Genomic DNA, 14,365 nt, shown 5'->3' with positions numbered 1-14,365 from the left:
AAGACCAAATAATATCCACTAATTTGGGTTATTTTTACCAAAGATATGTAGCAGTATAAATTGTGGCCAAAATTTATGAAGAAAAATTAATAATTTGCATAATTCTGTCACAGAAACAAAGAAATATGCGTTTTTTTTCAAAATTTTCGGTCTTTTTTCATTTATAGCGCAAAAAATAAAAACCCCAGAGGTGATCAAATACCACCAAAAGAAAGCTCTATTTGTGGGAAAAAAAGGACACAAAATTCATTTGGGTACAGTGTTGCATGACTGAGTAATTGTCATTCAAAGTGTGAGAGCACCGAAAGCTGAAAATTGGTCTGGGCAGAATGGTGTTTAAGTGCCCAGTAAGCAAGTGGTTAAGATATCCAATTACCCAAAGTAACCAAAGTCTGTACAATACCCTTGCCAGTCCAATCACATAGATGGAAATCAAAGAGGCCATAAGACAGGACAAAGCAGGGCACTCTCATTCCCCACCTAAAAACATATTCATGTGGCTTGGGCGCCACATCCTTTATCCATGCAACCCCTATATGGTTAATGGATAGATTTACGCATAGCATTAATCTATTCATGGCTGCCGTGACCACCCCCTGTTCATGTGTCCGGCCCCTTTCAGGACGTGGGGGGCATGATTTACAGTGGCGTGGGAGTTTTTTTTAAGCCCCTGATTAGATCCATAGGCTCTAATAGGCTTCAAAATAGGGTGAACTCAGAGCACACCTCTCCAACAATCAGGAAGCATGGGTCTGATACCCATTTCCTGAATGGCTGAAAGGTCAGACAATCCTATTGGACACCTAAGAGGAGGCGGGGGATGCACAGTGGAAGGCACCATGATCCAAACCACAGGAGAAGGAAGAAAGCCCTGCACATGATGCCTGCCTGCTTCCTAGATGGGGTAAGTGCGGGGCTTTAATGTCCTGGCCGACTGTCCTGGCTGTCCTCCTGGAGGAGTTTCCACCACCGCCACTGACTGACTGGGGGGTGGCTGTTTGCTGACCCCCCAAAAGAAAAAAACACCAGCCACCCACGGACAATATAGCCAGAGCACTGGCACACAGCTCATCATTCCTTTATTGTGGTAGAGCTTGGGTGAATTCTTATACCTCAGAAATGGTATCCCTCCCAATAGACCAGGGTAAAAGCTGTTATGTAGTTAGCCACAGAAGGGATAATCATACAGTCTTTGCAGTATTCATTTTAGCTATGCACTGAATGAGGTTTTGGCGAGATGGCTTTGAACTTTCTACTTAAAGAGATTGAGTTATAAATCGTTCTCTATTGCTTTACCCTTTCAGTATACTACTGCAATCTGTTTTACTCCCTTTGGAGATATTCTGTGTATGGGACTCCAACTGAATGATATCTCTATGTCTTGGTCTTTTGCTTGGTCTGATATATATCAAACATGAACTTTGTCCATGTTTTTAGCATGTCTATTTTTTTTTTATATTATTTATTAAATTTCACATTACACAAAATTTAAAATACCTTTTCCCCTATCCCCCCTCCCCTCACATTCCCCATCCCACATTCCTTAACCACTTGAGGTCCGGGCCATAGCCGAATGATGGCTAGAGGGTGGACCTCAATTTCCAGGAGGCCGTCATAGGCTGTCCTCCCCTATGCACACTCCCTGCGATCACCGAGTCACTGAGACTCGGGTGATCACCGATCCATGTAAGGGGCCGATCCCAGACCATTACCATGTGATCAGCTGTCAGCCAATAACAGCTGATCACATGATGTAAACAAAAGCTCAGTAATCGTTTTTTTCGTCCTCGCGTTGTCAGTGTGAGGAGAAAAAAAGCCGATCACCGGCTCATGTTAAAGGGACATCGGTCCCGAATATTAAAGAAACACAGGCACCTCATCTGTGCCATTCAGTACCCCCTGCCAGTGCCACCCATTTTTGCCACCTGCCAGTGCCCACAGTCCCCACCAGTGCCACCTATCAATGCCCATAAGTGCCACCTATCAATGCCCACAAGTGCCACCTATCAATGCCCACCAGTGGTGCCAATCAGTGCCACCTATCAGTGTAAGCAATCAGTGGCCATTATTGACACCCATAAGTGCCCATCACTGCCACCCATCAGTGCCCATCACTGCCACCTATTGGTGCCCACCACTGCCGTCTCATCAACGTACATCAATGAAGGAGACAAATTACCGGTTTGCTAAATTTTATGACAAAATATATAAAGAAAAAACTTTTTAAATTCCTTTTTTTTCAATTTTTTTAACAAAAAATAAATACTGCAGAGGTGATCAAATACCACCAAAAGAAAACTCTATTTGTGGGGAAAACATGATAACAATTTCATTTAGGTACAGTATTGTATGACCTCACAATTGTCATTCAAAGTGCGTCAGCGCTGAAAGCTGAAAATTGCTCTGGACAGGAGGGGGGTTTAAGTGCCCAGTAAGCAAGTGGTTAAACAAACTGATTGAATTTTAATATGGGAATATGACTGGAGTTATTGCCACCTAAAAAATCTCAGCTTTAATACAAGAGCATCCCCAGGTGTCCTGTTCTACAATAATACAAGAGGAACCCTTGGACAGAGATACCAATTTGGCCATTAACACAGTGATCTCTAAACCCAACAAAGATGCCAGCAAAATAGTAAAATACAGACCGATCTCCCTAACCAACAATGATGTAAATTTACTTACCAAAATCTTGGCTAATCAACTAGCCTCATTCTTGGGTGAATAAATCCAAAAAGAGCAGGTAGAATTTATCTTGGGGTGACAAGGATGAGATTAGATTAAAAGGGCTATATATATGATTTCTCTTATATAATCCAGATGGAATGGAAGTCCCTATAACCCAGGATTGCTATTATCAGTAGAGTTACAGAAAACCTTTAATTCTGTAATGCCGCGTACACACGACCGGTTTTCCGACCGTACACATGACCGGAGTTACGCTGAAACTGTCATATGCAATAGCCAGTAGCCAATAGCTTCTATCTCTTACTTGCTTCAGAACATGCGTTGTTTTTGGTCCGTCGGAACAGCATACAGACAAACGTTTTCCCGATAGGAATTGGTTCCGTCGGAAATATTTAAAATTTTATTTCTCGGTCCGTCAGAATTTTTGTAAAAAAAAGTCTGATGAGGCATACACACGATCGGAATATATGATGAGAAAAGCTTCCATCTGACTTTTTCTGTCGGACATTCCACTCGTGTGTACACGGAATTAGACTTATTTGTTTAAGTTACTGAAAGTTTGGAATTTTGACCCTAACTTAATTTGTATGCTTCAAAACTTATATTTCAATCCCCAAGCGATGATTCAAATGCAGGAATTACTCTCTGATAATATCCCCGTAATCAGGGGACAAGAAGAGTTGCCCCTTGTCTCCCCAGATATCTGCAATAGCAATTGGACCTTTGGAAATTGCAATAAGAGAAAACCCCAATATTTAAGGCTTTCACTGGCAGTATAACTATTTTACCCATATGTATGTTTATTGTTTATAATAATGTGAAGTTTCAATGTCAAGTAGACAAAGACAAGTAACAGTATATCTTACCTTCTGTTTCAGTCAAGCCTATTCCGGTTTGGTCTTGTCCATTTTGATTCATTTTTCCACTTTGAAAACAAAATAATGAAGATGACCTTCTTGAAATCAGTTTTATTACATTACAAAGTTACACTGAAACATATTTCTTTATCATATTGCTAGCACAACGACTATGTTATTTGTTTCACTCATTAAAAAGTGATATACAGGTGAAAGGTCAGGGAAAGTATTGATTGCTTAGTAACCATATCTTCTTATATCTTCTTATATTTAAAGCTGTTCCTAGATTCATAAAATCGAACAGAACCATCTGACGATAACTATGGTATTTAAAGTGAAACACCAGACAAACAGCAAATATACAGTACAACTGAAATACAAAATGCTAACTGTTTAACGGATTGGCAATTCCGTACAGCCAAATCTTGATATTTAAATTTTTCACACTTCATATCCACACGACATGACACATGTACAATAGTTTCTAAATAAGCAAATCATCTTCCTGGTTCAGCAATGCAGCTTCCTCTGTCAGCTCTTCACCTCAAATCTCTTAGGTGGAAAGAGTATCATAATTTTTGTCCAGGGAGTTGGCCAAGGAAGTCGTAATGCTAAACCAGATAATAGCAGCATGATCTTCCTGACTGCCAAAAATCACCAAGTAAATATGAAAAAAAAAAAACACCCGAAGGCTGGCTAACTTCCAATAAATCACATTTTTGTTCTTAGGTTTAGATGTGCTCTATGTTAACCTCTTATGAAATACTTTTATGTTTTCTCAAATCATGAAAGCATATTAATGCTTTTAAATCAGTTTTTTTTAAAGATTTGTTCAGATTGCCTTATACAGGGTTCCGAGCACCCAAAATTAAGGTTAAGTAAGGGGAAGAAAGGCTAGAAATACAGTTCTGAAATCATGTATTTCTCATATAAAATGCGGAGAAAATGAAATGCGAAACGAAGGCCCACTCTCTTCCGACCCAAGCCCCAATTACTTTCCTTCCTTTTTTATACACGATCCATTAAAGAAAATGTTTATTTATTTTTGCTATACAAATAAATGTAATGGGTTTAAAGGAAACATCAAGAAACGTCAAGAAAGGATGTAGGAGGTCAGCCATTGCTGACTTTCCTGTAAAGCTACAAGCTGCTTGGCTGTTATGCTGACCCACAAGCCCAAATACTTTTGGTCAATGATTTGGGACAGATATACACATCAAAAAAGTCAGAAGTCCTATCTCAATACCTTTTGGGGTAGTACTGAAACAAGAGAACATTATAGTTCATTGAACAGCAAAACCATCTTATTTTTTCACAATAATAATTAATAATAATAATAATAATAATAATAATTAAAATAATAATACAAATGTTTCTTTTAAAGTCTAGCTTCAATTTATTCCCATAACTTAGAACAATGTTAGGAAAAATGAAAAGCAAATCTTACTATTGGTGACATGCAGAGAAGGAGGTCAAAAGTACTCGTGAATGAATTCTGAATGAAAACAGGAGCATCTCCAAATGATGTTAAATGGCAGCAAGAGGCACCTAAAACAAGCTGCATTTGTCCAAGAACACAGGCCCTTTTAAAAACTTGCAGAGATTCCATTCCTTCTCCTGTCTAATAGCAGTAACCCTTCCCCATGCTATCCAAACAAACAAAAATGGCATAAAAATACAATAAACAAAAGATATATATGTCCATATAATGTCCATATTTGCTCATTACATTTTTACACTGTACTTCCCGCTTAGTAGTGTTGTAAAGTATTGGTGCTTTACTGCCCCCAGTTTCTGAAAGTGTGCTCAGACTAACTGCTTTTTGAATTCATCCCAGTGTTAATTGTATAGGAATGTGAAAAAACCCCTGAATGCAGTCATATAGTACATGTGAAAGCATTACAATAAAATATAAAATGATGTCCTTACACAGTACTAGTTACCCATTTGAACATCTCACTCATGTGATAGCTGCTTCCTCCTGCTGATCAATTGTCTGCTGCCAGCGGGGGGGGGGGGCTTCCCCCCTACTCTACTAGTGTCTATAGCAGCCAATAGCAATAATCACGAGTGAATCTGGCAGGCTGGTTGTACTCAAGTTGATTGATCAACTTGGTACATTTAGACTGCCCACACATGGTTCGAATCTCAACCAGTTCCTGCTAAACCAGCTGAGATTCAAACCGTCTCTGTCCGGCCGTATAAAGAAGCAAAAAAGACTTACATTCTGGGGACTTGAAACAGATTGTTTTCTGACTGTGTATTGTTGCCATCAGTCTCCATGTTGTATCCACTGACATAGTTGCTGACTGATGAAGTTGTAGAAACAGTAGATTCAGTAGTCCTGTGAGAAGTTGTTCGTGCTGTAAAAAAAATAGGCAAATGTTGAATTATAGACAACTGGATTAAAGGATGATATCTAAAACAAAGCAACATAATAAAACCTAAGAAACGTAAAAATTCCTAAAGACCTTGCATACGACTTACAATAACAAACACAAATACAGAAAGCTGATGTAAATATACAATTTATATTTCTGATGTGTTATATCACCAATCTCCTTCTCGTACATGTTAAACCTACAGATTGCAATGTTTATATAAAAAAAAAGATAAAACAATTTATCACCGATTGACTAATAAGTCTGTTTTAAAAAAATCTTATCGAAGTGGCGCTCCTGTCAAATCATATTGACTGGTTGGTATATATAATTGTACACATGTGATGAAAATTACTACACAGTAAAGATATCAGTAGCTGGCAGACAAAACAGTATATGAATAAAAGAAAAATAGAGTCCTTGGTGAGTTTAATCAGTGGATAAAAGGGGAAACTGCCAGAGAGTGCACCAATCACCGCAATCGTTCACACCATTCTCCACACACCCCTCTGGTGTTCAAACTCACCAAAATGTTGAATAATACAGGCCTCAACAACATTTGCGATATCCCGCTACCATACACGGCCTTGGTCTCCCAGGAGGAACAGCTCAGAGGATCAGGACATCCAGGGATATAAGGATAAATAAACTCCACATAGAAAAGTTCCATTTTAAGATTTTATTGTGTATCATCCAGTTTAATGGATGATACACAATATCATGTTCATGTTGTTGAGGCCTGTTTTATTCAACATTTTGGTGAGTTTGAACCCCAGAGGGGCGTGTGGAGCACCGTTTGGACGATTGCAGTGATTGGTGCACTCTCTGCCAGTTTCCCCTTTTATCCACTGATTAAACTCACCAAGGACTCTATTTTTCTTTTATTCATCTACTGTTTTGCCTGCCAGCTACTGATATCTTTACTGTGTAGTCATTTTCATTGCATGTGTCCAATTATATATACCAGCCAGTCAATATGCTATATTTGACAGGAGTGCTGCTTCAATAAGATTTTTTTAAAACATTGATTAGTCAATTGGTGATACATTTAATCTTTTGTTTTTATTGTACTGTTTTTAAGTGGCTGCTTACTAAATAAATCTTGGGTTTTGAGGAATCAGAATTGAATACCATTATCTTGTTTGTTAGAAACTAGAAATCCATAGTGCTGAGTTGGGAGGAATTAGGGAGCGGTGTAATTTTCTTCCCTGTGGTTGGATTTACAATGTTTATATACTTTGTTTATATACGATTACTAAGTCTGTAAGAGTATACAGAGGAAACCAAGGAATTACATATTTTATGGATGGTGAAAATGATCATTGGGCCCCTCTGACACTTGCCTGTTGATGTGACATACAAATCAGTACATTAGGTAATCTTACTAAGTTGTATTGCTGCTTATGTATGGTCTAAAATAATCATCTTCGAAAAACGTAACTTTGTTATCCAAACTTTCATATATATTAAACTATTATTAAATATTTCATATATATATATATACAGTATATGTAATAATTATGTCAATGACTAGTATGTAAGGAATGTAAGTAAGACTACCTATCGGGTAAACTAAGCTTTTCCTCATTACACATTTGTTTTATTTATGCTAGGTTGTCAATGCAAGAGTGCTAGCTTTAAAGTTTGCAGGTTTAAAACAATATTTTATAAAATAAACAAAGGGTGGTAAAAAAGAAGCACCTGTAAAAGAAATAGTTTTTCCTGTGGTTTTATTGACATACCCTGTAAACATATCCTTTATTTCTTAAATCTGTACATTAAATTATATGTTTTTTGTGCGTCATCTTTTGGGGTCCTCCTCGCGTAGACCTTAAGATTTCATTTTAATTTCTTGGGCTGCACATACTGTCAATAAACTTTAAAGCCAATTCCAGCCAAAAAAATAAATAAAAAATTCTATCATCTAGGGAACAGGAACAGTACACTGCTGGACATGAGGGAGCTCTGTTTTCCAAAGGATAGTGTTAGTTTAGGCTCTGTGTTCACCCTTAGGCAAAATGAGCAGATAACCAATGCACTGCATGGGAAAAAAAAAATCCTCAGTGTTGGGCTTTAAAATGTCCACTCTTCAAGAATATTTTAACCCTCTTTTTAATTAACTGGGAATGGGATTGAGAATTTTTTTTTTCCAGAAGTAGACACATACAGCAATACATGCTCTTCGTAATGTGGTAAGATTGAATTGTTAGTAGATCTATATTCTTGATCATTCACAGAGCATAGATACTTTATTTCTCACTTAGCAGGCTTCTCTGTCAGATCTTCTAGTTTGGAACTCTTTAAAGCTTTATTCATTCAGTTGATAATATATAATACATATAATTGGAAGATATATAATATATATTTTTTATTTTAGTAAAAAGATGTCTTTCATTTTTAAGTTGACCATTTCTCTGTCATGCTTTTTTAAAGGCAAGAGCTCTGTGATGGTTTTCTGCGGTGTTACGACAACTTATCGATAAATACCCTATCATTAATATATACAGTATATAAGGCTTATATTTATAAAGCAGTAAATGTTAAATTCACAAAACATTTGGTGCAGGGTTATCTTCCTGATGTATGTATTTCAAATTACAGTGATTGAATCTTCTGCTGTGATTCATAAAAGGGGATCTATTGATAAGTTGCAGTAATAAATAAAATATATTATTTGTATTTATATATTTATATTAATAAAAATATTGCCTAGATTGATTTCAGAAAATGTATTATTTATGTTTATTTCTAAATGTGTGATCTTTTCTACCTTAAGTTGTTTATACATAGAAAAAAGTAACTTCTGGGTGTACTTTGTTTTGGACAAAATGAGGAAAGGTAGACAAACTGGTGGATCTGGTGGAGTGCTAATAAACTGATGAGGACCTCCCTGTCAGCTCTGCACCACTGTGGCCGATTTTACCTCTGGTAACTGGTATCCATGGACAAGGAGGACCCACAAATAGGTAAGGTATCTAAAACACACTTAGTGGGCTAAGCATGTATAAAGGCTTAGCCTTAGGAGTACCTGCCAAGACCAGGGGCCCATATAGTGTTGGCAGTAAGGTAAATGCTGTAACATGTCTCGTGTTTCAGGTTGCCACACATATGTCTCCATGTGCTTGCTCAGGTCTGGTCACAAATCCAGGCATACCAAATTGTGTAGTCAAGATAAGTGGGAAAAGTGTACATGCTGGACTTGTAAAACGTTAGCATATGACCTAGCACCTGGTAGGAGTTGTGTGAGAGCATGGTGACTGAAAAAGTACCCTACTGCCATAGTGACTTTCTGCCATAAGATAGCACAGGAACTGTACAGAGAGTGGGGAAAGGCCTAGCCCAAAAAGAATATAGGCTATGCTGAGTGGAGTCCAGACCCATTTCAGCATAACACTGATGCTAGTGTAGTTGGGGTTACCACTGCTGAGAATGAATCTTTTCCAAAACCATATATCCTATCTAATTCATATTGGCAAAATGTTGAGGTAGCCAAACAAAGGAACATCATAAAGAAACACTTACCCTATATATATATATATATATATATATCTATATATATATATATATATATATTTATATTTATTTGTTAAGGCAGGAAGCCAGGAAAAACTAATGGTTGTGCCCAGGAAGGGAGACATATTTGTCCCAGATTCATGCTGTAAACAAGCTGTTTTCCTTTTTGTGCCATTTAGAGGGGTTAACGAACTTAGCTGTAGCAGATTGAATGCTCTGGGCTCTATAAAACTCCCAGCTTAGGGAAGATGCTCCACCCTGAAACCAGATTTCTGTGCAGGACTGAGGAGCAGCCATTTGCTTGGTTAGATTAAGTCTGTGTGACTTTGGATTTATTCCTTGTGAAAGTCAAGTGTCTGGCAGAAGTAGGCTGTTCCAGGACAAGTAGTTAGGTTCCTATGGGGTTAGTTTACTAAAGGCAAATAGACTATACAGTTTGCGAATGCAGTTTCACTCATTTTTACCAGAGCTTAGTACATATCATAAAGCTTCACGTTTAAAGAATACACAGCTGGATGGACAATAAAAAAACTAAAATTTTGCATGACTGGATGATGAAAATCAGCTAATTCCTCACAAACAATATATATATATATATATATATATATAGTTTTTTATCCTTTGTTTGAGTCAAAAGCTTTTCTTGTTGATGTTGATTAACTTGATTACCTCAACATTTTGCTAATATGACTTACAAATGTTTTTTTCCTTAGCATTTTTTTTAGCTGGTGAGCCAGAGGAGTCCCTGGAAATCCTCAGGGTGACCCCCATCATAACTAAGATGATAGGTTCAAGAGGCCCAAAGAATGGGCGTATAAGAGGTTGGCAAGCAGCCAAACTTTCCACCAAGGAAATTGTGTGCTAGTCTTAGTTCCCAAAGTATGTTTCTGGCTGAATTGCAGGACCATTATGAGATAGTGGAACGGATGAACTTCAAAGTTTATCAGCCAGAAAAACAGAAACAAAGAAAAAACAAATAAAAAAAAAATTACTGACAGGCTCCTTGCTGAAGGGAAAAGGAGGGGTAAGGTAAAAAGAATGTTAGACCTTGTCATTATTGAAAGATCTAAAAGTAAATGCTGTAGCCCAATAGTCTTGGTGCTCAAGCCCAATTGGTTCTTTGAGAGTTTGTAATGACCTCCGTAAACCCAATCAAGCATCAAAGTTTGACACTTACCCCATGCTGAAGAGAAAAAGAGGGGTAATGTACTCCCTGCCCCCTTCCCAAAACAGGAAACAAACATATTTTTGTGTGAGCGTAATGTACTCTCATGGCCTCCCAGCTGCAAAAGGTTTGTGTCCATCTTAAGCCATATTATGGACAGGCAGTGGCAGATGAGGTAAAAAGAATGTTAGACCTTGTCATTAGTGAAAGATCTAAAAGTAAATGCTGTAGCCCAATAGTCTTGGTGCTCAAGCCCAAATGGTTCTTTGAGATTTTGTAATGACCTCCATAAACCCAATCAAGCATCAAAGTTTGACACTTACCCCATGCCACAGGTTGATGAACTAATGAACTGAGAGGTTGGATCTAGCCAGGTATTTGACCACCCTTGATTTAACCTATGGAATATTGTCAGGTCTCTCTGACTGAGGAAACACAAAATGTTTGTGACAGTACGACAGTTGACTTACAAGGAGGTCCCGTTTCATTAGGCAAATGATGGATGAGATTATTAGCCCATCAATACTTTGCAGCAGTCAATCTTGATGACATAGTTATTTGGAGAACAGACCGGGAAAGTAATTTTCCTAAAGTTCAGGCTGTCCTGAATTTGATTAGGAAAGCAGTTTTAACAGAAAACCCCAAAAATAAGCCAGGTATCTGAGTTTTAGCAAGGCCTAATAAAACCCCATATCTATAAAGTGGGAGGAATCAGGGACTGGCCTACTCCTATCACCAAGAAAAAAGTGAGAACCTTTGTGGGTGTCATTGGGTACCCTGTAGGTTCAGTCCAAAGTTTGCTACTGTAGCAGCATGCTTAACCAAACTGACTAAAATCATAAACCCTGGGGGATCAAATGAAATTCAGTGGCTGAAGAAGATTTAAAATTTTGAAGCAGGCTGTTAACAGCCAGTCCTAGTATTCCTAGGTTTCAACAAAGAACCATGGTTCAAAATGATGTCTCAAGTGTATAAATTAGGGCTGTCCTGTCGATAAAAGGTATATAGAGAAGAATACCACTGGTCTTTTTAAGTTGGAAGCTGACATCAACAAAGAGACATTAAAGTATTATGGGGCTAGCATGTTTGGACATTAAGTGACGCCTGGATTCTCTGTGGCAATAATACTGGGATCCCACTTCAGATTAATAACAGACTATGCTCCCTTAACATGAATGTTTCAGGCAAAGAAGCGCAATTAGAGGGTGAGCCACTGGTTTCTGGCCCTCCAACATTTTTTTTTCAAAGTGGAGCACCAAGCTGGTTGCAATTAAGAAAAAAATTTGAGCGCGCTGTTTTCAGTAAACAGGTGCTTGAACCCCCAGGTTCGAACAGGAAGGAAGGTGTGTGACAGAAAACCCCAGCTGGTAAAGAGCATGGTCCAAGGTGGAATATGCATGCTACCCAGAATCTTATGTTTTATCAGGTAACAGGTTGGCTCTCAGTCTAGGTGTAGTGCAGAAGACAGCAAGTTAGTGGCTGGATACACTCTGGTACATCCTGGCTGAGTGTAGGTGCTGACTACAAGACTTCAGTTTTGTGTTCTGACACCCCCTGCGAGGGTAAACTTTGTGGTTCATTTTGTTCTTTGAAAATGTAAAAGTGGGCAAGGAGCTCTTAAACACACTTTGGATGTCTGGTCTAATAGCTGAATATCTATAATGGTTTTCTGTAATGCAGCCATATTTGTTTAGTATGTATTTTTCATAAATAAATGTTGGTTTTCTAATCATTATTTTTTTCTGTTTTCTAAATGAACGGTGTGTGTTATGCTCATGTTAAGCCCTTGCACACACGGTCGGACATTCCGACAACCAAATCCGTCGGATTTTGTCCGATGGATTTTGTCCGACGGATTTTGTCCCAAACTGTTGCATACACACAGTCGGACAAAGTTGTCAGAAAATCCGATTGTACTTAACGTGATGACGTTATTTCGTTAGGACGGGACTACGTTCAGGCTAGTAGCCAATAGTTTTGGTCTAGGAATTTGATCTGAGCATGCGTGGCACTTTGTCCGATCGGAATTCTCTACACATGATCAGACGAAGTCCGATCGGATCATGTTGTCGGAAAATTTTATAGCTCAGCTGGAAAACTTGGTCCGCCGGATACTCAGACGGAAACAGTCCGAAGGAACCCAAACACTGTCGGATTATCCGACAACACAGTCCTATCGGACATTGTCCATCGGAATGTCTGACCGTGTGCACAATGGCTATCACTTTCTCTGATATATTTACATGGATAAAGGAAGCTTCCTTAAATTGCAGAAAAAAAATGTGTGTTGCTGTAGATGTGCCCTGTCAAAAGATTTTATCCTGAGTACAAACACAGTTTTCATTCAACATATTTTGTACTTCAAAATGGATGGGGATTTTAGCTTTATATCTGTTCTAAATACATTGTTATTTCTTCTCTGTCAAAATTTGTAGGGGTTTTCTGCCTTTAACCAGTTCCCGCTAGTCCTATTGCAGACTGACAGCTGGGCGGGACCCTCCTCATTCTGGGTGGATGTCATATAATGTGCTCCAGGTCATGCCACTTGTGCGCACCCTCAGGAGCACGCAGCTTGGCAATTAGTGGTGATCATTTGCTCTTTATCATGTGACCAGCTGTGTCCAATTACAGCTGATCCCATGTAAACAATTGACGGTTATCTGCATTTCCTTTCCTCAGCACTCAGCATTTACTAAGATTGGTGCACTCAGAATCTGGTGCAGCTGCACATGGTAGCCTATCAGCTTCTAACTTCAGCTTGTTCAATTAAGCTTTGACAATAAAACCCGGAAGCTGATTGTTTTCTATGCACAGCTACACCAGATTTTGCACAATGCAGTTTTAGTAAATAACCCCCTATGTGATGAAAGGAAAGCCATTAGCTAGCTTTCCTGTGATTGTAAGTGCAGCCCCATCAGTGCCAATAAGTTGCCATAAGTGCAGCATATCAGTTCTCATCAGTGCAGCATATCAGTATTTATTAGTTCCCCCTATCAGTTAACGTTACTGCTTTAATATCAGTGCATCCTCATCAGTGCCTGTCAGTGCAGTTTATCAGTGGTCATCAGTGCAACCTCATCAGTGCATCCCCATCAATGCCCATGAGTGCAGGCTTATCAGTGCAGCCAATCAGTACCCATCAGTGCAGCCTCATCAGCACAAATCAGTGAAGAAGAAAAATGACTTATTTGCAAAATGTTATAACAGAGATGAAGAAAAATTTAAGTTTTTTTGAAAAATGTTCTTTTTCCATTCGTTTAGCAAAAAAAAAAAAGGCGATTAAATACCACCAAAAGAAAGCTCTATTTGTCTCAAAAAAATTATACAAATGTCATTAGGGTACAGTTTTGTATGACCACGCAATTGTCATTCAAAGTGCGACAGCGTTGAAAAAGCTGAAAATTGGCCTAGTCAGGAAGGGGGTGAAAGTGGCCAATATTAAAGCAATTATAATTGTACAATTTTACTTTCAATACATTTTTATTGAAGATTTAAACATCAGACAAAGAAAAGGGTTCTGGCATAATCTTTTCAACTACATAAAATAATAGGCTCCCTCTCCACCACATTTATGGGGAAAGAGACAAGAGCAAAAAGAATACTTAACTTCTAAGTGACTTCAAGACATGCTTAGTCTAGAAATAAACTTTATGGAGCATCTACAAATATCGTTACACAATCTAGATTAGGGGTCTCCAAACTTTTAAAGCAAAGGGCCAGTTCACAGTCCTTCAGACTTTAGGGGGGCATATTGTGGCCAG

The 14,365-nt window shown here is 38.4% G+C and overlaps 1 protein-coding gene across 6 annotated transcripts in view; it reads right to left on the bottom strand.

The window, feature by feature from the left end:
- Positions 1 to 14,365, bottom strand: part of PCLO (piccolo presynaptic cytomatrix protein) — a 490,197-nt gene that overhangs the window by 36,054 nt on the left and 439,778 nt on the right. For all 6 annotated transcript variants that reach the window (XM_077473379.1, XM_077473380.1, XM_077473384.1 and 3 more), the window contains 2 exons: positions 5,770 to 5,908; positions 3,555 to 3,613 (listed from right to left, as the gene is read on the bottom strand). In XM_077473379.1, the coding sequence (XP_077329505.1) occupies positions 3,555 to 3,613; positions 5,770 to 5,908 (198 nt within the window). The remainder of the gene's footprint in view (positions 1 to 3,554; positions 3,614 to 5,769; positions 5,909 to 14,365) is intronic.

This window comes from Lithobates pipiens, unplaced genomic scaffold (genome assembly GCF_037356315.1).
Source record: "Lithobates pipiens isolate NorthernLeopardFrog02 unplaced genomic scaffold, aLitPip1_a1.2 Scaffold_8, whole genome shotgun sequence".
NCBI lineage: Eukaryota > Metazoa > Chordata > Amphibia > Anura > Ranidae > Lithobates > Lithobates pipiens.
The sequence above is the reverse complement of the archived record's forward strand: the minus strand, read 5'-3'. Positions and strand labels throughout refer to the sequence as shown.